At 45.0% G+C, this 23,975-nt stretch overlaps 1 protein-coding gene and 1 long non-coding RNA gene across 5 annotated transcripts in view; one reads left to right on the forward strand and one right to left on the reverse strand.

Annotated features, from left to right (window-relative positions):
• CAMSAP2 (calmodulin regulated spectrin associated protein family member 2) overlaps positions 1-23,975 on the reverse strand; it is a 98,637-nt gene that overhangs the window by 27,007 nt on the left and 47,655 nt on the right. For 2 of the 4 annotated variants that reach the window (XM_081491987.1, XM_081491985.1), the window contains exons 3-5: positions 12,669-12,830; positions 10,278-10,361; positions 1,075-1,107 (exon numbers count right to left, since the gene is read on the reverse strand). In XM_081491987.1, coding sequence (XP_081348113.1) covers positions 1,075-1,107; positions 10,278-10,361; positions 12,669-12,830 — 279 coding nt within the window. The remainder of the gene's footprint in view (positions 1-1,074; positions 1,108-10,277; positions 10,362-12,668; positions 12,831-23,975) is intronic. The other 2 variants (XM_081491988.1, XM_081491986.1) reach the window with 1 other exon arrangement.
• On the forward strand, positions 20,418-21,903 carry LOC145506719 (uncharacterized). Its single transcript, XR_014054209.1, has 2 exons — positions 20,418-20,604; positions 20,717-21,903. It is a non-coding gene; the product is annotated as an uncharacterized LOC145506719 (long non-coding RNA).

The raw sequence follows: 23,975 nt of genomic DNA on the forward strand, positions 1-23,975 counted from the left end.
TGGCTTCCAGACCCCCAGCCCCACCTCCTTGGGCCAGTGAGAAGCAGAACGTGGTCTCTGGAGACTCTCTGCAGCAGCTGGGCTCCGGGCCAGACTTCCTCCGTCTCCAGGGGACCCTGCTCTGGGCCCACGACCTGAAGTGGGCTGAGCCGAGCGCCCAGGGTCACGGAACGAAGAACTGCGCTGTGTGCTGAGGTCTGCTGTGCTCTGCCGAGGAGCACGGCGAGACGAGGCACACACGTGCACAGCTTCCCAAGGCTGCAGCCACGAGGCCTATGGTCTGGACCAGACAGGCCACGGTTTGTAAGTGGCCGGCCACAACATCTTCCTGAAGATCACATCCTAGAAGGCGTATCAGGGAAACCAACTTCTAATCTTGAAGTCGTGTGGGTCTCCCAGAACTTCTGGAATGTGCTCTGTGCTTTACAAACATACTGCTCCTTCTACGAACCGAGACATCTGGCATTTAAGAGGGATATATTTTCGATCTTTCAACATTGTGGTGGACTTCTAAGTTACATGTCTGTTTCTGAGGGTGAAAACTACTTAAGTGGTTGAACCCCCAGAGTTCACCCTGAAAGATCAACTCTTGTAGTCAAACCAGAACTGAATCTGTTAATAGTTTAGATTCAGTAATGAGAGGGACACAAAATCTGTCACTTTTTTTTATTACACAAAAAGTATCCTCTATAGGTCAGGCCAAAAGGAAATGATTCTTTCGAAGAGATGACTTTATAATACAAATAATTTACATGTGCAATTCATACTCTCTTTTACTGACATTATTAAAACTAGTACAAATCTATACCCACACTTTCTTCTTACCTAGTTACTTATGGTCTGAAAGTACTGACAGACTAGTTTACACTTTAAATTATCTTTAAAGCTTCTAATCCAACTTTTGGCTAGATTTTTTAGGTCTTTCTATTCTGCACTATGATCAAAGATCTTACAACCCAATCTCCACTTGTGACTAATGGAATTACGTGAAATGACCGTATCAGCATGACATAGACAATACAGTGACGCTCTACAATGACATCTCTGGAGAGTGAGCTGAAGAAGCAAACTTACAGGAACCAGTTTCCAAAACCATTTGGAAGGAGACTTCAGAGGAGGCAGCAGGAGAAAAGGGAAAGGGAAAGGGAAAGTACATCAGCATTTTTTAAAATTAACAAGTCATAGTAAAGCTTCTGTTAGTGGAGCTCCAAGTTTACAGTTCTCAAAACATTTTCAAACTGTTAACACTTGAAAATTTAGCTTAAAATGTAGTTTCCTAATGATAAAGACCACCACCTTCTCCCCCCAACTCCTCTTCCAACATGGATATGCGTTTTTAGGATACCCTGGACCTGCTGCATACTTTGGCAGCAAAGATTTTATTTCACAGCTCTGGAATCACACATCATATTAAAAAATAAAATATATAACACAAGAGGGAGTAGAAAGATTCTAGGGCTGGAGTTGCAACCACTGAAATTCTTAGACATTAGGAAGCCAAGTCTTTGTCCCAAAAGGAAAAGAAGACTGTCCCATAAGTGAATGAATAAGAGCAAACAGTAATGCAGAATTGAACATGATGATAATTTCCCTTAATGATATAAAGAATTTCTTTCAATTAATGGGAAAGAAAAACAGTTGGCAATTCCTATCAATTAATATTTTTATAGAGTCTCTAAAGCAAGTAGCTACTAACACAAAGAGAATATAAATGTTATTATTTTTACTATCCAGGGGTATCTCAAAGGATATAATTTTATGTCTTCAAGAAGATTAATATAATAAACCCACAATTCCAGATAATTGAATAATTTGTGATTGTTTATATTTCCTAGCACTGTGTTTGTTTTTTTTTGGCAGCCCTAAATAAATATTTGTTAAAATGAACCAAACTAAATAGGGTCTGAGTTAAAATTTGTACTAAACTTTTATGCAGAACGTTTTTCTTACAGAAATTAACAGTAAAAATAAGACTATTTGGAAAAATAACATAAATAACATATATTCAAGAACTTAAAAAATCTGAAAAAGTCATCTCAAGAATCAGAAAAATACCAGCTTCCTACAAAGAGATAACATTTCCAATAAAGTTTTCTTGCCGCATCAGGGAGAGAAACCTTAACAATTTTGTCACATGTATTTTAACCTCTCACTTAACTGAAGTCTTTGGCAGCTGCATTTGTTAATAGTCGTGGGAAGTATACAAGCAGGACAGGAGGCCCCTGAGAATGTGTCTGGGTTCCCAGTGAACAACAGAAATGTCAAAACGGGAGTTTTCCTGTTTTTGATACTAGAAGAATCCATTACATAGAAATTACTAGGGATTATTCGAAACAGGTGATGAGCAAAGGAGTTAGTCTGTATTTCTTGTGAAATATTCAGTACTTGAACTTTTTACTAATTCAGAAAACTCTGACACAGCTCCCATTGACTGGAGCTGGGAAAACTGAGCAACAAGTTAACACCACAGACTGGATTGTAACCCCAGTACACACACACACACACACACACACACGCACACAGACACAGACACACACACACGTCCAGATTTGTAACCCCAGTACACACACACACACACACACACACACACACACACACACACAGACACACACACAGACACACACACACACACGTCCAGATTTGTAACCCCAGTACACACACACACACACACACACACACACACACACACACACACACACACACACACACACACACACACACACACTGCTACAAATAACCGACTGAAGGATGTGAGGAAGCGGACAGGACACAGTGTCCCTGAGAGGAAAGTTCCCAATGATACAGGTGCTCGAACCTGCAGGGAGGGAGCTTCACTTCCGTCTCCTGCAGCGTGGGCTGGACTGAGTGACCCACGTTCAGAGGAAACAGTGCTGATGGGGGAAACGGAAACTCCACAATGAAGGACGCGACTTTGATGAGCCCAGTGGTCACGGGGACACCATCGGTGACAAGCTGTGTTCATGTCATGTGCTCCTCGATGTGAAGAGATGAGGCGTGAGACCACCTCTGTGGTGTTCTTCTCTGAGAGCCCACACACCAAATCTCATCACGAGAGACAGGAGACAAACCCCAGTTCAGGGATGCTTGGTAGACACCTGGGCAGTACACAGACTGGTGGAGTCTAAAGAAAGTCTGTGGTTTAATCAATATTAATAATGCACCAATGTTACTTTCCTGTTGTTGACAAAAGGGCCATGATTATAATAACAAGATGCTAACACTGGGGGAAATTGGACAAAGTTGTACTATCTTTGGGATTGCTCCGTAAACTAAAATTATTCCACAATAAAGTTTATTTCAAAAATAAATACACACAAAATTAGATGAGGGTTATCAAGAGGTATAAACTTCCAGTTATGTATAAGATAGTAAGTAGTAGGGGTGAAACATGCAACACGGTAACTGACACTGTTGTACGGTACGTGCGAAAACTGTCAAGGTAAGTCCCAAGAGTTCTCATCACAAGGGAAAATGGTTTTCCTGTTTCTCCAGTGCTGTATCTCTATGAGGCGATGGAGGCTCACTAAGCCTCCTGCGATCATTTCATGATGTGTGTAAGTCAGACCGTGACACTGCCCACCTTACCCGTACACCATGCTAGTGTCAATGAGATCTCAGTACAACTGGGGATCAACAAATGAACAAGTGAATAACTATGGACAGAAATATATTATATGCATTTAAAATAAGAATCTATCAATTCAGACAGATAATAAAGAGATGATAGACTGATAAGCAGATGAGCTCAGATTTGCTGACACTATAATCCTAACTAACAAACTTGGAGGAAATGATGGAGCTAGAGAATGACCATTTTGTAGCCACCATAGTAAAAGTAACTGAAGTAGGTATCATCCATAAGTGCTAAATCTAGGATGCAGGGAAATCCTGAAGAGGAACAGGGTATTTACAGTCTCCAACTATCTCCTCTCAAATTACTACAAAAGGAAAAATAATAACCACGCAGTCAAAAAAAACCAAACAATATCTTAACCAACTGATCAAAATTATTTTCATCCAATAGAGGCAAAAGGCTATCACGTGCCTCTGGATACAATCTTGTGAGAAGGATACACTTGACGTCGTATTTCAGTCTTAAAAAGCACAACTTAATCTAACTGCAAGGAAATACGAGTAAAAATACCAAATTGAAGGATATTGTATGAAAATGCCCTGTATTCTTCAAAAATGTCAAGATCACAAAAAGGAAAAGCCAAGGGACTGTTCCAGGTTAAAAATGATGAGAAAGATACACAATTAAATACATTATATGATCTCAGACTAGATCCTAGTCTAGAAAAAAGCATAAAGTATCAATACAATTGGGATGACTGACAAAACTAAAACACAGGCTATAAGTCTGATCAAAGCACAATACTGCCACTAAGTTACCTATCCTGTGTCAGTGTGAGTGAAGAGGTTTGTTCTTAGAAAATACACACGGAAAAAAAAAAAAAAAGAAAGAAAATACACACGGAAATATTAAGGGTGAAGGGCCATGATGTATGCAACCTGGTTTCAAATGTCTCAGGAAAATGTACGCACATACATGTCTGTGTGTGCAGCATGTAACACGAGGGGTACACATGCAAGCACACGAAGTGCTATAAAATGTTACAAAATGTTACAGGAAGGGCACAAGGGGTTCTCACACGCTATCCTTGCAACTTTTTCTAAGTCTAAAATATTTCAAAATAAATGTTCTTAACAAGTTGTATTAAGTCCATACCAACCCAAATCTTTGTAGGGTCTTGGGTCCAAATGCACAAGACTGATTTACAAAGCTGTTAAATCTAATTTTTACAGTCCTCTTAGACAAAGATTAAAATCATGGTATTAGGTTAACTAACTCATATATGGACTCTACACATGGACATCACCAGATGGTCAACACCGAAATCAGATTGATTATATTCTTTGCAGCCAAAGATGGAGAAGCTCTATACAGTCAGCAAAAACAAGACCGGGAGCAGACTGTGGCTCAGATCATGAACTCCTTGTTGCCAAATTCAGACTTAAATTGAAGAAAGTAGGGAAAACCACTAGACCATTCAGGTGTGACCTAGATCAAATCCCTTATGATTATACCGTGGAAGTGACAAATAGATTTAAGGGTCTAGACCTGATAGACAGAGTGCCTGATGAACTATGGACAGAGGTTCGTGACATTGTACAGGAGACAGCGATCAAGAAAATCCCCATGGAAAAGAAATGCAAAACAGCAAAATGGCTGTTTGAGGAGGCCTTACAGATAGCTTGGAAGAGAAGAGAAGCGAAAAGGAAAGGAGAAAAGGAAAGATATTCCCATCTGAATGCAGAGTTCCAAAGAATAGCAAGGAGAGATAAGAAAGCCTTCCTCAGCGATCAATGCAAAGAAATAGAGGAAAACAACAGATTGGGAAAGACTAGAGATCTCTTCAAGAAAATTAGAGATACCAAAGGAACATTTCATGCAAAGATGGGCTCGATAAAGGACAGAAATGGTATGGACCTAACAGAAGCAGAAGATATTAAGAAGAGGTGGCAAGAATACACCGAAGAACTGTACAAAAAAGATCTTCACGACCCAGATAATCACGATGGTGTGATCACTCACCTAGAGCCAGACATCCTGGAATGTGAAGTCAAGTGGGCCTTAGAAAGCATCACTACGAACAAAGCTAGTGGAGGTGATGGAATTCCAGTTGAGCTATTTCAAATCCTCAAAGGTGATGCTGTGAAAGTGCTGCACTCGATATGCCAGCAAATTTGGAAAACTCAGCAGTGGCCACAGGACTGGAAAAGGTCAGTCTTCATTCCAATCCCAAAGAAAGGCAATGCCAAAGAATGCTCAAACTACCGCACAATTGCACTCATCTCACATGCTAGTAAAGTAATGCTCAAAATTCTCCAAGCCAGGCTTCAGCAATACGTGAACCGTGAACTTCCAGATGTTCAAGCTGGTTTTAGAAAAGGCAGAGGAACCAGAGATCAAATTGCCCATGTCCGCTGGATCATCGAAAAAGCAAGAGAGTACCAGAAAAACATCTATTTCTGCTTTATTGACTATGCCAAAGCCTTTGACTGTGTGGATCACAATAAACTGTGGAAAATTCTGAAAGAGATGGGAATACCAGACCATCTGACCTGTCTCTTGAGAAACCTGTATGCAGGTCAGGAAGCAACAGTTAGAACTGGACATAGAACAACAGACTGGTTCCAAATAGGAAAAGGAGTACGTCAAGGCTGTATATTGTCACCCTGCTTATTTAACTTATATGCAGAGTACATCATGAGAAACGCTGGGCTGGAAGAAACACAAGCTGGAATCAAGATTGCCGGGAGAAATATCAATAACCTCAGATATGCGGATGACACCACCCTTATGGCAGAAAGTGAAGAAGAACTACAGAGCCTCTTGATGAAGGTGAAAGAGGAGAGTGAAAAAGTTGGCTTAAAGCTCAACGTTCAGAAAACTAAGATCATGGCATCTGGTCCCATCACTTCATGGGAAATAGATGAGGAAACAGTGGAAACAGTGTCAGACTTTATTTTTTTGGGCTCCAAAATCACTGCTGATGGTGATTGCAGCCATGAAATTAAAAGACGCTTACTCCTTGGAAGGAAGATTATGGCCAACCTAGATAGCATATTTAAAAGCAGAGACATTACTTTGCCAACAAAAGTCCGTCTAGTCAAGGCTATGGTTTTTCCAGTGGTCATGTATGGATGTGAGAGTTGGACGGTGAAGAAAGCTGAGTGCTGAAGAATTGATGCTTTTGAACTGTGGTGTTGGAGAAGACTCTTGTGAGTCCCTTGGATGGCAAGGAGATCCAATCCATCCATCCTAAAAGAGATCAGTCCTGGGTGTTCATTGGAATGTCTGATGTTGAAGCTGAAACTCCAATACTTTGGGCACCTCATGCGAAGGGTTGACTCATTGGAAAAGACTCTAATGCTGGGTAGGATTGGGGGCGGGAGGAGTAGGGGACGACAGAGGATGAGATGGTTGGATGGCATCACCGACTCAATGGACATGGGTTTGGGTAGACTCCGGGAGTTGGTGATGGACAGAGAGGCCTGGCGTGCTGCAATTCATGGGGTCGCAAAGAGTCGGACACGACTGAGCGACTGAACTGAACTGAACTGAACTCATATATAAGTCACTTCAGACCAAATCATCTTTATAAAATACTCCTTGGAGAAAAAAAAAGTCATGGTACCATCTCTGAATTTTAAAAAGTTTAAATATATACATACATGTGAAAGTTTATACTAGCCAACTGCTTACTATTTTCACTAACCTTCCATTTTAAGCCCCTTATGTTTACTATATATAAATTGAGCATCACTTTAGTCACAGAATTTAGGAGCCACTAATCCAAACTTTCAGTTTTTGAGGACACAGGAGAGAAGGCCCAGGGTAATGAAGGGCCCTGGGAAGGGCAGTGGCAGAACCCTTCTGACCAAGTCCAGGGCCCACTTCCCGCAGCACTCAGGACAAGCTCCTTAAGAGAATGAACACTGGACTTCACATTGCTGGTTTTAACCCTTAGAGACTGTTAAAGTAGGGCTGCCAGATTTTGCAAATAAAAATACAGGATGCTCAGACAACTTATCTCAAAAAATTATTTATCTGAAATTCACACTTTAGAATCAAAAGGAGTAGCAGAAGCCAAAAGAGAAACTTGAAAGAAAATAAAGAAAACAACATCAGTAACCTGTTTAATCAAAACATTTTCCTAGGACACTATTTAAAATGCCTTCCTCTTAAAGTACCACCCAGTCCAACAATCAGAAATAGATGGTCAGACGATGGTCTAATAATCTACTGAAATGGCTTTGGAATTTTACTTTTGGTCCAACACTAATAATATACAGTACAAGTATCCCTCAACAGAACGTGTATTTTACCCAGAAGATAGATGTGGAAAGAAGCTTCGTAAAATGAACTCTACTGAGCATCTGAGCAGAGAATCGCTGGACGGGACAAGAGCTCAGACAGTCCCACCCAGCACCCCAGGCGCCGCCCACAGGAGGGACGTGACAGACAGAGGGTGGGGCACCGGGCACCGGGGCTTCTGCCTCGAGCGCGAGCTGCGGGCGAAGGGCACGGCGGCCTCTTACCAACGGCACAGCAAGGAGGGAGAGCAAACCACTCGACCTCTCTTCCCTAGAAGGGGAACAGGGTGGAGAATTTGCTCTGCAAGAATGAAAATCAAGAATACGATGATTCTATTTCTAGCCATACAGTTCAAATGCTGAAACTCCCACTGATAGGTAAGAGAGCAAGACTTCCGAACCTAGTCTGTGCTTGGCCGTGTGTTTCGTCATGACGCCTGTACTGTGCAATAAGACGCCGTGCAATTAACACCTTCCCACACATCTTAACAATGAGAACAAGGATAAAATTCATTTGAAAATGAAGGTGTTGAACCTAACATACAGCACAAATCAACCTATGAAACAGAAGCAGACACACAGACATAGAGAACTGAGCTGTGGTTGCCAAGGGGATGGGGGGGCGCTGGCGGAGGGATAGACTAGGGGTCTGGGGTTAGCAGATGCAAACTATCATGCATAGGATGGGGAGGAACAAGGTCCTCCTGCACAGCACAGGGGACTATATATTCAAGATCCTGTGATAAACCATAATGGAAAATAATAGAAAAAGCATGTACGAGTATATGACTGAGTCACTTTGCTGTACAGCAGAATTTAACACAATATTGTAAATCAACTGTACTTCAATAAAAAATTAAACATAAAAAATAAAAGGGAAGAAAAGAAAATGAAGGCACAAATGCTATGTTCGTGCTAAATAAAAATGTGCAATAAGCCAAATATTTAAGTGAATCGCACTAATTTATTCATTCACTTGCTCAACAAACCCTGGTGGTGAAGTGTGTATGTGCAATTCCACAGGACCAAGTGCCGTGAAGTCAGAGTCGTGATCCAGTTGTGTATGGATTCCATACAGTTTGTCTTTCTTAAAGGTTAATGAAGGACAGGAAAGCTCGGCGCGCTGCAGTTCATGGAGTCACAGAGTCAGACGTGACTTAGCGCCTGAACGACATCAACTTCATCTACAGCTGACTGGAACACAAACAGCATTTTTTTCCATAGAAACAATGTTTACTGGATCCTCTGTAATCATATAAAACCCGCTTAGTTCATAATGTGTGTGCAACACTACAGAACTGAGCCACTGCACGTAACAGACAAGGTCTCCGTGGGAGCCCTGTGACTCAGGACGGTGCTGAGCCTGATTTCTGATCAGAGCCAGGAGCAAAACAGCAGACAGGAGTAGCTCCGTCTCCAAGGCAAGGATTTCTACTCCTGAGGGAAGCAGTGAGCGAGGGGGGGAGTAAAGGAAAGGGCTGGGGACCCAAGGGGACGGGGCTGGGGAAGGCAGGGGGTGGGGCCCAGCTCCACCGGGGAAAGGTCGGCTGTCGCGGGAGCAAGAGGGCAAGAGCGGGCCAGGTGATCCCAACACCAAACGCAGGCAGAGCTGCTGGTGGTCTTCAGCAGAACCCTCCTAGCAAGGCTGGTTACACACAAACCAGCTCTCCCTTTCCCTCCTTACAGAGCATCAGTGGCCAGCAGCCTGTGTCCAAAATGAAGAGACGTGCTGCATAATAGTGAAGATACTCTAATCCAAATGGAAAATAAAGTTTCTGAATAATAGAACTTCTTACACCTCAACTTAAATGCTGGACAGTACGTTTCAAGGGCTCGCCCTGTAACACATTTTAGAAAGTGTAAGATATATATTGCAGGAAATATACTTTAGGTTTCAGTATCAACAAACACACAAGTCTTCAAAGAAGAAACCTCTAAAAGCCTGCTTAAGAATTTTTAAATAAATCCACTTAGTGTTTCTCCTTCCTTCACAGAATAACCATGGGTACAACTTACAATTCCTGGAATAATTTTAGAGGCTGGTCTTATTACAAGTCATTATAAGGCTGATACACTGGAAATTGTTTTCTTGTTTCATAACTCTACCAAACAAAGGCAGAACCATTATTTTTGCCAAAAGAACCTCAGAAATTGAGCTCTAATCACGAACAATCTTCCCTAAACACCATCATCCAGTTAGCCTCCACTTCGCACTTCTGCTTACCTGGCACTTATGTCAAGGTTTCCTAGGGTCCAGTTACGATCACCAGAAATAATCCGATGAGCACAACTATGGACGCTTCCCCAAACAGCACACACATGTGAACACAGGCTCTCATAAAGGCACTTTGTTCCCCTTAGGAACATGTATGTACCTTTTGACCTCCTGGAGTTTCCACTGCGTGATGGTCTTTCAATTTCTGTTCTTGTTCCATTATATCCTTCAAATGTTCATTTACCTTAAAATATAAAAACATTAATTTTAATTTATAGTCAAATACAACAATAAAATAACACGTACCTTAAAATGCCTGTGTTCAGATCTCTGATGTCAAATACCAGTGCCACTCAAATGAACAGAACCTCATTTTCCCAACCAGAAAAAAGTATTTTACAGTATTTACAGGTGTTTTGTTTGAAATCCTAAAATTAATTCATTAGTTTACCAAATACTTGCTGAGTACCTACTACATGTCCGGAGCTAGCTGGAGTGCTAGGGAAGAAAAGGTACTCGATAACGTCAGTTTTGATGCTTGCTGCTGTTCAGTCACTCAGTCATGCCTGACTCTTTGTGACGCCATGGACTGCAGCACACCAGCCTTTCCTGTCCTTCACTGTCTCCCGGAATTTGCTCAGACTCATGTGCACTGAACTGATGATGCCATCGAACCATCTCATCCTCTGCTGCCCTCTTCTCCTTTCGCTTAGGAAACAATACAACTATTTTTCTGTAAAAATTTTCACAATCTCTTTTAAGACTAATAAGTGAAAACTATTTTCCTTAAAATTAATGTTTTCATTATCAGTAGAAAACACTTTGTTTGGATTAAATTCTTAACCTGTGATTTGCTAAGCATGTCCCTGGATCATGAGTGGGGTTTAGTGTGGTCACAGGTCACAGTTAAAATACATGAAAAACTTCTATATGTAGGAACTTCTCAGGGAGAAGGTCAAACTTATCAGATTGTTCAAACAGCCTATAATTCAAGATGACTAAGAAACAATCTGTCAAGTGCATAAAGTATTTCTTGAGAATAGTTTAGATAATTTTGGATTTTGAGTTACTGATGTTAAGGTCATTCCAACAACAATAAATAAGTGCTCAAAGCAACTAATAATGGCAATCTAGACAATATGAATGCCGTTACCAACCACTGTAAACTAAATCAATCATTTTCTAAATTCTGTTGCTTGAAATTCAGTTCTGTGCTTAAAAAAAAGGACTGAAGAACTGTAATTTACGATAAACTTAGTTAACAGTTGCTAACAGTCTTCTCTATCCGCGACTCTACCCGGGGTGTTACAGGGAATTAACAGCACACAGGCTTGCTCTGGTGTGTGAGGCTGCTTCTGCCAGATCTCAGAGCATCGACCCGCTCGGCTGTGTCAAATACTCTTCCTGAGAGACGGCAGAAGCAGAAATGAGCTGGCTCTGACTCAGAATCCCCCATGCACAAGCTATGACCTCAATAATTTGTTGGCATCTCTGAGCCTTGGTTGCTAGTTTGAAGAAAACCTACTTCATACGTGGTTTGGGGGCCTACGGCTCTGAGGCGGTCCCCAGGGGTCCGGGTGAGTGTGGGCAGGGCCGAAAATCTACTTCAGACCCACCAGGGTCAGTGTGCTCACTTCCACCGAGGGCACGAGCCCTCTGCGGTCTGCAGAGGGCAGGGTCCCAGCTTCCCGGAACTGGCAGAACCACGGCCTCATCCAAGTGACTCTCGAGGCCCGACAGAGGCCCAGAAGCCAATGAGAGGCCACCGAGGCCTGCAGCCCAGCTCGCGTCTGCTACCTGACAGCTTCCTTTTCTTTCTCTAAGGCTCAGCTTTGTGGCCCAAGCCTTTCTAACTACATTATTTATTTATGGTCTTACACATGTCACTCAAGCAAACCTAAAAATGATCTAACTGGCGATATGAAAAACTTATTTCATTCCTGGATGCAAAAATAATTTACGGAGTACCCACAGAGTATATTCCCTACTTGGGACTGCTCTGAATTTTGTACTAATCTGATATCAACTAGGTTAATCATACAATGTAATGATAGATATTGCAGAATACATAAAATCTGTTTCCACCATTTTAACAGTTTGTTTTTTTGAGTCTAAAGGGAATGGGAACTGTTAAGTAAGACTGCATGACTTTAATTTTCCCTTTGACTTAAAACAAAAGAGTAATGGAATCTGTCTTAGTCCGATCAGGCTGCTACAACAAGAACACCAGAGGCAGGTGGCCTGTGAGCAACGGAAATGTATTTCTCGGGTTCCGGAGGCTGAGAAGTCCAAGGCGCCAGCAGACTGTGCCTGGTGAGCCCACTTCTTCACATGGAGAAGGGGCGAGGGGGCACTCTGGGGTCTCTCTCATGAAGAGAGCAACCCTGCTCCCACGGGAGGGCCGGCCCTCAGGACCTCCGAACACTGGCACGCTGGGGGTCACGAGGTCAACACACAACTCTGCGGGGGGCACAGACTTTCAGTGCAGTGCGGAGTGGGGAGGCACGGCGTCTACGGTTCTCAGACCGCTGCTACCCAGGGGAGCACCCACCTTGTTGATCCAGTACATGACGGCGTCCTCGATGTCATAGGGCAGGTCTGTGGCCTGGAAGAAAGCCGAGTACTGCTGCGCGCAGGCGGCCACCTTCTCCACGCTGACCATCTCCACGGTGTAAGCCATCATGAGGGTGTCGATCATGGCCAGGTGAGCGCTCTGCAAACAGACCAAGGACGACCATTATAATCGCTCTGAGAGACGGCTGCTTTTATAGTGTTAAATGCTACTAACACTGCCTAACAGATGGGAGCAGAACTAAAGGTTATGAACAATAAGCCTTGATAAGAGAGCATGAACGGTACACAGAGGCCAGGCGTGAGCTCAGGTAACCCAACCAATTTATCACTCAGATGCTCACTGAGGATCTCCATTCAATTCGCTCATCATCTCCTCTCAAAGGAGGCTCCTTGTCCTGCTTTTCCTGGTTTTGAGAAGGTCATGATCATTTACTCAACAAAACGACTCTAGACTTCAGAGTCATCTCTGACCAAGCTCTCTCCTCTCGTCCACAGGGAGCCGTGAACAGACTCCACTCCTCAAGTGTCCCTCGAGTCTAGCCTCCTTGTCTGCTCACCTCCATTCCAGCCCAGACACCACCACTTCTAACCCCCGAACAAGGCAAATAACCCTCTTGCTTTTCCTGGCTGCAACTTCCCCCCATCCTCTGCACCCATCACACGACTGCTACTTTTTGCTTTGCTGCTGTTTTTCATGAGGGATGCAGTTCAGTCGCTCAGTCGGGTCTGACTCTTTGCGACCCCATGAACTGCAGCACGCCAGGCCTCCCTGTCCATCACCAACTCCCGGAGTCCACCCAAACCCATGTCCATTGAGTTGGTGATGCCATCCAACCATCTCATCCTCTGTCCTCCCTGTCTCCTCCTGCCCCCAATCCTTCCCAGCATCAGGGTGTATTCAAATGAGTCAGCTCTTCACATCAGGTGGCCAAATACTGGAGCTTCAGCTTCAACATCAGTCCTTCCAATGAATATTCAGGACTGATCTCCTTTAGGATGGATGGGTTGGATCTCCTTGCAGTCCAAGGGACTCTCAAGAGCCTTCTCCAACACCACAGTTCAAAAGCATCAATTCTTCGGCACTCAGCTTTCTTTACAGTCCAACTTTCACATCCATACATGACTACTGGAAAAACCATAGCTTTGACTAGACGGACCTTTGTTGGCAAAGTAATGTCTCTGCTTTTTAATATGCTGTCTAGGTTGGCCATAACTTTCCTTCCAAGGAGTAAGCGTCTTTTAATTTCATGGCTGCAATCACCATCTGTAGTGATTTTTAAGCCCAGAAATATAAAGTCAGCCACTGTTTCCACTGTTTTCCCATCTATTTGCCGTGAAGTGAAGGGACCAGATGCCATGATCTTAGTTTTCTGAATGTTGAGTTTTAAACCAACTTTTACACTCTCCTCTTTCACTTTCATCAAGAGGCTCTTTAGTTCTTTTTCACTTTCAGCCATAAGGGTGGTGTCATCTGCATATCTGAGGTTATTGAAATTTCTCCCAGCAATCTTGATTCCAGCTTGTGCTTCTTCCAGCCCAGCATTTCTTACTCTGCATATAAGTTAAATAAGCAGGGTGACAATATACAGCCTTGACATACCCTTTTCCTATTTGGAACCAGTCTATTGTTCCATGTCCAGTTCTAACTGTTGCTTTCTGACCTGCATACAGGTTTCTCAAGAGGCAGGTCAGGTGGTCTGGTATTCCTATCTCTTGAAGAATTGTCCACAGTTTATAGTGATCTACACAGTCAAAGGCTTTGGCATGGTCAATAAAACAGAAGTAGATGTTTTTCTGGAACTCTCTTGCTTTTTCGATGATCCAGTGGATATTGGCAATTTGATCTCTGGTTCCTCTGCCTTTTCTAAAACCAGCTTGAACATCTGGAAGTTCACGGTTCACGTATTGCTGAAGCCTGGCTTGGAGAATTTTGAGCATTACTTTACTAGCGTGTGAGATGAGTGCAATTGTGTGGTAGTTTGAGCATTCTTCGGCATTGCCTTTCTTTGGGATTGGAATGAAAACTGACCTTTTCCAGTCCTGTGGCCACTGCTGAGTTTTCCAGATTTGCTGGCGTATTGAGTGCAGCACTCTCAAAGCATCATCTTTCAGGATTTGAAATAGCTCAACTGGAATTTCATCACCTCCACTAGCTTTGTTCACAGTGATGCTTCCTAAGGCCCATTTGACTTTGCATTCCAGGATGTCTGGCTCTAGGTGAGTGATCATACTATCAGGATTATCTGGGTCTTGAAGATCTTTTCTGTACAGTTCTTTTGTGTATTCTTGCCACTTCTTCTTAATATCTTCTGCTTCTGTTAGGTCCATACCATTTCTGTCCTTTATCGAGCCCATCTTTGCATGAAATGTTCCCTTGGTGTCTCTAATTTCCTTGCAGAGATCTCTAGTCCTTCCCAATCTGTTGTTTTCCTCTATTTCTTCCCTGGTGGCTCAGACGGTAAAGCATCTGCCTACAATGTGGAAGACCTGGGTTCAATCCCTGGGTTGGGAAGATCTCCTGGAAAAGGAAATGGCAAGCCACTTCAGTATTCTTGCCTGGAAAATCCCACAGATGGAGGAGCAGGCAGGCTACAGTCCATGGGGTTGCAAAGAGTCAGATACGACTGAGCGACTTCACTTTCTTCATTAGGGGTAGTTTCATACAGAAACGTTACATCGGGGCTGGGGGTGGAGGTCTTAAAATCTCCCAACATTACGAAGTTCCTAAAGTCAAAAGCACCCTGTCCCTCTCCTATTTCCCAAGCAGTGTCCATGGTTTGGAATGTATTCTCACAAAAAATGTACTGCCCCCCACCCAGAGAGACACTCACACTGTCTCCTACCCTTTGGCATCGTAAACACCCCGCCACCCTGTATTTCTCCAGGGACGACTTTCACTGCAGGCTGTGGGGCCCAAGGGAAACCACACGTGCAGTTCTGAGAGACTACCACAGATCCGCTTGCTGGAGGGTGGGGCCGCTGTCAGCCCCCAGAGTGTTGCCAAGGGTGCCTGTTTCCCCACATGTTTGGTCAACATTAGACATCATGCACTTTTGACAAAAAGTGCATCTGTTATCCAGTCTGGAGGTTAAAAACCTTCCCCTGTTCAGACTGCACATTTCTCTGATTAATGAGGATGGGCATCTTTTCATATGTTTAGCAAATATTTGTATTTTTCCCTCAGAAAACTGCCTGCTCATATCTCTGGCTTACATTTCTCTGTGAGATGGTCACCTTTCCTTCTTTATTTCTTGATTTATAAGAGCTCATTATTTATTAGGTGTCATTTGGGGATCAAATACCTTTTTCCAGCCTATCTTTGGACTTTCTACTTTATTTGGAATGTAATATTATATTAGGAACCAGAGATCAAATTGCCAACATCCGTTGCATCATAGAAAAAGCAAGAGAATTTCAGAAAAACATCTACTTCTGCTTCACTGACTACGCTAAAGCCTTTGACTGTGTGGATCACAACAAACTGTGGAAAATTCTTCAAGAGATAGGAATACCAGACCACCTTACCTGCCTCCTGAGAAATCTGTATACACACCAAGAAGCAACAGTTAGAACTGGACATGGAACAACAGACTAGTTCCAACTGGGAAAGGAGTACGTCAAGCCTGTATACTGTCACCCTGCTTATTTAACTTATATGCAGAGTACATCACGTGAAACACTGGACTGGATGAAGCCCAAGCTGGAATCAAGATTGCCGGGAGAACATCAATAACCTCAGATATGCAGATGACACCACCCTTATGGCAGAGAGCAAAGAAGAACCAAAGAGCCTTGTGAAGAAAGTGAAAGAGGAGAGTGAAAAAGCTGGCTTAAAACTCAACATTCAAAAAACGAAGATCATGGCATCCGGTCCCATCGCTTCATGGCAAATAGATGGGGAAACAATGGAAACAGTGACAGACTTTTATTTTCTTGGGCTCCAAAATCACAGTAGATGGTGACTGCAGCCATGAAATTAAAAGACAATTACTCCTTGGAAGAAAAGCTATGACCAACCTAGACAGCATATTAAAAAGCAGAAACATTACTTTGCTGACAAAGGGCTAGTCTAAGCTATGGTTTTTCTAGTAGTCATGTATGGATGTAAGAGATGGACCATAAAGAAAGCAGAGCACCAACGAATCGATGCTTTTGAACTATGGTGTTGGAGAAGACTCTTGAGAGTCTCTTGGACAGCAAGGAAATCAAACCAGTCAATCCTAAAGGAAATCAGTCCTGAATATTCATTGGAAGGACTGATGCTGAAGCTGAAGCTGCAATACTTTGGCCATCTGATGAGAAGAACTGACTTACTGAAAAAGACTGAAGCTCGGAAAGATTGAAGGCAGGAGGAGACAGGGACGACAGAGGATGAGATGGTTGGATGGCATCACCAACCCGATGGACATGAGTTTGAGCAAGCTTCGGGAAATGGTGATGGACAGGGAGGCCTGGTGTGCTGCAGTCCGTGGGGTCACAAAGAACTGGACATGACTGAGCAACCGAATTGACTGAACTGAATATTATATTGCAGAGAAGGTTTAAGTTATTGAACATTTACTTGTTAAAACCTGTCAATCTTAATGTTCTCCTTTATGACTGGAATTTCTCCCAAGTTTACAAAAGGCTCCCCCTACCCCCCCCAAGAATATAGGAATACTATCATATATTTTTTTTATATTACCTTAAATCCACATGGAATGACTTCTGAAGATGTTATAAACTGGGGACTAGTTATGTTTCCAAACCAGAGATGCCATCATCTCATGCTCCCACAAAGTCGATCTCATCTTCTGCACCGTAAAGTCTAAACTCCTTAAAAAGGGGAGTGCTCTTCATTAGCTGGCTCCACCTATCAATCCAGCTTCACAACCTGCATTTCCTTCCCCATCTACACTCCATTCAGAGCAGCTGCGGCAGAGCTCCGCTGTCCCCAGGCCTGTCGCCCGGCTTCACGTCCTGCTTGGTCTGAGTGCCACCCTCTCTGATTCCCTTTCCAGCTCGTTCTCCCTACAGGGCGAGGACAGCTTCCCGCCGCGTGCTGCCTGCACTTGAAGTTCTGTTTTTCTTTCAGTCTTACTGAGATATTACCGACACAGCGCACTGTGTGAGTTTAAGCCTGGACACACAACACTGTGAAATGACCCCAGCAGGTTCAGAGACACGTGCACTGAATCCTGACCTCATATCCACAGTGGCCACGGCATCTTTACGCAGCTCCCCGGACGAGGCTAGTGAGCAGCCGGCTGAGGACCAGACTGGCCGGCAGCAGGGTGGGCACTGGCTCCCTGGAGAGACAGTGAGACCCCGAGGGCGAGGGCATCTTCAGAGGTGCCTTCGCATTCCCTGCGCCTGACACAGCACCTGGTAACAAGCAGGGGCTGAAGGAAGGAAAGAGCTAACCTACCGCTCAGTGTAACGGGGGATGTGTGGGCTCGACTCTGGAGGTGAGGATGTAGGGTTGACTCGGAGGCGGGGGACCAGGGCACTGATAACTCAGCAGTGTTGACAGGAGGGCAGGGGCCTGTCCAAAGCTGCATGCTTGATAATGGCCATCAGAAAACCAATGGCGACTCAGATGCTGTGCTGAGCACTTTACTAACATATCAGCTCTTCCATTTCAAATCTGCTCTGAAATAACACTGGAGATAACATACACCTTTTTTTTTTTTTTTTTCTTAACAGCTTTATTGAAACATAATTCACATACCATATAATTTATGCTTTTAAAGTACACAATACATTTCTTTTTTGGTTTATTCATAGAGTGTGTAGTCATCACCATTTTAGAACTTTTTCATCATTTCTCCCAAACCCCATATTCACTAGCAGTTACTCTCCATCTCCTCCAACTCCTTCCACCAGTCATAGGCAACTACTCTTAAACTTTCTATCTTCTTAGATTTGTCTGTTTCAGGTATTTCATATAAATGGTTTCATACAATATTTGGTCTTTTTTAGTGGTCTTCTTTCACTTAGTTTAACATTTCAAGGTCCATTTGTATTGTAGCATATATCAGTATTTCATCATTTTTAATGAAGAATGCTGCTGCTGCTGCTAAGTCGCTTCAGTCGTGTCCGACTCTGTGCGACCCCATAGACGGCAGCCCACCAGGCTCCGCCGTCCCTGGGATTCTCCAGGCAAGAATACTGGAGTGGGTTGCCATTTCCTTCTCCAGTACATACACCTTTTATAACCCTTAAAGTTCAGAAGGAAGCATCACTCATGCTCTTAACGTGAGGAAGCCAAAGCTCCGAAAATTTAATGGTCTGTCCCAATCCATGTGCTCCTTCTACTGTGTCACTAAGTCAGCTAGTTAGGCAACAAAGATGTTCTGGAAATGATAAATAGACATCATACACCAGAAAGAAAAGCAAGCATAACTGCTTGAACTTCAAGTCGTATTTTCACATACTCCGCCTCCCTTTCCGGCTGCTCCTGTCCAGGGACCCTGGGTCTTCCCTCAGACTCAGGTGGATGGGGTGTCCACCCTGTGCGCCCCTCACTTGGGATTTACGTGTCCTCTCCGTCCACCTGAGCCCTAGGCAGCGGGGTCCTGTCTCTCTCACCTCTGTTCCCAGCAGAAGGGTTTAAGAGGAAAGCCCTGAGTAGTAGGATTTAACAGCATTCTAAAGCGTAACTCTTCTGAACAAAAATGTGGAAAAACATCTTGAGAGTGGTAAAACCATTCACATCCTCTTCACTAAGACTCTTTCTCTTGGCAATTTATTCAACAGATAAGAGTTTAAGAGAGAAAAAAAGAGCTGCGTGAATCAAATTGACCGTTACTCAATTATATGCAACGAGTATTATATGCAACAAGAAAGGAAGCAATGGTACAGCCACAATTAAGAATTCATGCTCTCCTAAGCTATTTAACAACAGGAGAAAATGTGCTCACCACAATACTGAGTGGAAAAAGCAACACCATACTGTAATGATGTTCACAAGACATACATGCACATGGGCAGACATACGTGTGTGTACATCCACATACGTGTGTGTACATACACATCCACATACGTGTGTGTGCATACATATCCTGTAATAGACATAAGACAGGAAGAGAAAGAATCAAAGTAAAACTTGCTTAGAAATGACCTTGTAATAATATGCAGATCATTACATATAAGTATAATCAGTAATATATTTTCAGAACAAACTTCATTTCACTCCTAAATTCAAGAACAAATTAAAAAAAATATTCCACTATTGTGTTTACAGATATTTCCATAAGATGTTCACCCACTTTTAAACTAAGAATCTTCAAATTTGAGTATGATTTTTTTTTACCCCTTAACTTTATAATATGTGGAGAAGTAATTTAAAAATTATGTATAACAGAAATTGTATACATAATGAATCTAGAAAAGATCAACAGTGAAAAATAAACAGTAGACTACAATCAATCCATCTGGACTGATTTATGTCTCTAAATTAAATACACACGTTCAGTTTTTACCCCAAGAATTAAGGTCAAACAGCAACAGCAGCAGCCCGCACTGAGAGTGGTGGCACTCCAGACAGCGTTTCCAGCAGCGCCGTGAGACGCAGGGTCCCGACCCGGTCACGGGGCCGAGCAGGGCACCGCCGTGCACAGTGAGAGCGCCAGGGGGCGCCCTGCAGTCTGGCCCAGCGCCCGCGCGCCCGCCCGCAGCCTGCGGACCTCTGGGCGCGGCAGGAGGAGGGGCCCCCAGGCGGCGGCACACAGGCCGCCCGGGAGCGGCGGCAGACAGGCTGGGAACGGAAGCAAGGGCAGGCGCCTCCTGCGTCTCGGTGAACAAGGCGAGGCCCGGAGGCCCGGGGCTCACGGAGCCGCCAGCAGCTTCCAGAGCTGGGTTACAGGGTCACGCTACCTCTGACCAGTGGAGTCCGGACAAAGACCAGTCACGTGCATGTATCAGAGACGAAGGCAAGGCTGCTGAATAGAGCACGGAAGCGCTGCGGGCGAGACGGTCACCAGTGAGCCTCACAGACGGGACCCAAGTCCTACCGCTTCACGGCTTCTGATCTTCTTTCCTCAGGTGCAGATGCAGGACTAAGAAATGTTTCCTGAACTGAGCGCCGACCCCGTAGTGCAGCGGCCAGTGCCCCGTGTCCACGCCGCCCTGGAGGGGCAGACTTCACGAACCCGCAGGAGCACGGGGACCTGGGACGATGCTGCTGAGACGGCACACAGCGCGCACGCACCACCCGTGTGCCAGGTTACCTCCGGCTCAGAAAATGAAATTGTACACATCATTTATTTATATAAACAAGTTCACCATAATTTCCATTTATCCTTAACTTGCACAGAGACACAAGGAAAACAGCACTTACAGCCCTCCTGAGACGCCCCTTCCCACCAGGAAGGCTCTAATTAAAAAGTCAGCGAGGAACAGCCGCGGCGAGGGGGCGGGCGGCCGCTGAGAGCGGCGGCGCCTCGGAGAGTGTGACCCAGGCTTCTCGCGCGCCCGGCAGCCCTGCCCTCAAGTGGACAGCGAAAAGGAACGAAGCGTGTCCACAGAGAAGCGCTACACAAACATCCACGGCAGCACTATTTGTAGTAGCCCAACGGCATTGACTGATGACGGTAAGCAAAAATGATACGTGCGTGGTATTCTAAACGGAATGTAACTTGGTCAAGACCGACAAACCTGTGAACCTGGTGAACAGGGCTGAGTGAAATGCGCCAGGTACACACGCACATTCTATTACTCCATTTATATAAAATGTCCAGAACGGACCACTACAGAGAGACACGGAGCAGGTCAGGGCTCACTCGTGCTGGGGGTGGGGAGACGGTGTCTCTGATGAAACTGCTCGAGTAGGGGCTGTGGTCGCGCCTGCAGCCCTGAGCACACCAAACCGGTGCAGGGTACGCCCGGGGCGCATGGACTGCGCGCTGTCAGCCACACCTCAGCCGCTGCCCCCAATCAAACTTCTGACGCTCCCTGCCCCCTTTCCAGTGTGAACACCTCATAAGCCACCTTAGCTCTGAGGCAGGCAGTTAGCCATATCCATGTGTTTGCAAAGTGTCCTTAAAAGGACTTCAAGGTGAAGTGAAACCGATTTTTCTAGACGGCCTCGTATTTTAAACATTGTTAAAAAGTGAATTAAACATTTGTTTATTACCATGAGTTTGCTTTCTATATAACTTTAAGTAGGAAATATTTATGTATGAACTGATGATAAAAATAAATAAATATGCTAATTCTAGTTCCCTCCCATAGATATTTATGTTCACTTTCTTAAGGCACTAGCTAATTGGATAAAAGGTATACACAGTTTACTTGAAAAGATTATCATTTATGATGTTTCTTAGATAACCTTAATTATTTTAATAGCTAGAATGTGAGATAGGTTGCTATAGCTGGCATGAGAATAGAAATTTTCCAGAAAAAAATTTCTTTCCAATCATAGTGTCTGTCCTCTTGTATGATAAGATCTTAGCACACCAAAAACTCAGCCTATCATGGGAATCCCCAAGCAGCCAGCAGTTAGGACTGGGCACTTTCACTTCCATGGCCCTGGGTTCAATTCCTGGGCGGGGAACTGAGATCTCACAAGTTTAAAACAAAACAAAAAACAACTGGCCTATCAAAAGTAGGCTAGTCCTAGGGGCAAAAAGCACTGGCCTTCAAACAAAGGCAGAGCACCACCGAGCGGCCCTCAGACAGAGGGGGAGCACCACGGAGAGGCCCTCGGACAGAGAGGGAGCACCACTGAGCAGCAAAGGGCTGAGCTCTAACTGGAGCAGGATCAGGGCTGTCCCAGGCACAGCGATGCTGCACCCAACCTCCAACCTGTACGAGACAAGGATGGGGCAGTCGCTCTGCTACACCGCGGGGAACATGGGCTACACCTGGGGCCCTGGCGAGGGAGGCGCCGTCCAAGAGAGCCAAACCCTTCACATGACATTTGCTTGTGACCACACTGAACTGACACTGCTACTTACCCGGACCTACCTGGTCAGACATGCGACGAAAGAGAGAAACGGAAACCAGTAGGGTCAGCAGCAGGTAACTCATAGCACAATGATCCTCGCTTAGCGACCATTTAATTCCGCCTCAACTGAACAAATACCGTGTGACAGACAGCAGAGCAGTTGGGGGCTCTCCTTCACCCACGTCTGTAAGGGCGCGTGAGCACCCGGTTCCATTCAGTCACTTCCACGTGCGGACTCTGACCATCACACCCAGGGGAGAACTGTTTTCAAGATAATGTTGAACCAAACTGAGATGAAGCTTTACTGCAAAGGGATGTATGCAAGGCACAGCCCAGCCCAGCTGTCTCCCAAAACGCAAGTCCCGGACCAATGGAAGACACGGTGTCTCCTGAGCGGCTCCACCACTTCCTCTGGACCACACTTAACCTCAAGCGGGACGTCCTGGCGCCCCAGGGGTTCATTACTTCGATGTCTAGTGCAGGGGTAGAGTTTGATACCTGGTTGAGGAACGAAGATCCCACATGCTTTGTGGCCAAAAAAACAAAACAGAAAACAGAAGCAGTACTGTAATAAATTCAATAAGGACTTTAAAAATGGTCCACATCAAAAAAAAAAAAAAAATCTTAAAAAAACACATTAGTCAAAACAAACAACCAACCTCAAATGGCAAGTTTCAGACATTAACTAAGGCTCTATCAGGTGGACACAGACCGGAACTGCAAGCCAGCAGCAAATAAACACAGTAAACAAAGGAAGTGGGCTACAGCAGCGGTGCCCAGTGTGGGCAGTCCTCAACAATCACACACCTCCTGGCCCCGACCCGCAGAAGGCCCCAGGACAAACTCCTAGCAGGAATCTCGCCTCCACAGCCCTTCATCACAACAGACTGACCGTGACATCACTCCACAACCAAGGCCAGCGGGGGCTTCCCAGAGCCCACCCCCTTCCCGGGTCTGCGCCGCCTCCGGTCCTGCAGCGCCAGTAACGGCAAGAAGGGCGCCGGTGTTCAACCTCGACTCCACACCCACGACGTCATCCTGGACAGGGCCCTCGGCGTCCTTGCGTACAAGTGGGGCGACGGCAACGGTGCGAGGTGGCCCCGTTCCCATCAGGATGCGGGCCGGGGCAGAGGGCCGCGGAGCTGCGCGGCTCCGTGCACACAGCGGGCCGCGGGCGAGGGCGCAGCGGGCAGACACCTCGCAAAGGCGCGGGGATGCCAGCCAGCGGAGGGGGCCCTGGGGGCGGCGCGGCTGCTCCCGCGAGAGGGGCGTGCGGCCGGCCCTGCCCTCGGACAGGGCCCTGGGCGACTGCTCGTTGGAAGCCTGAAGCCTGGTGTCAGTTCTGGGTGACTGAGG

The sequence above is a fragment of the Giraffa tippelskirchi genome, chromosome 5 (assembly GCF_054371585.1).
Source record: "Giraffa tippelskirchi isolate mGirTip1 chromosome 5, T2T-mGirTip1v1.2.pri, whole genome shotgun sequence".
Taxonomy (NCBI): domain Eukaryota; kingdom Metazoa; phylum Chordata; class Mammalia; order Artiodactyla; family Giraffidae; genus Giraffa; species Giraffa tippelskirchi.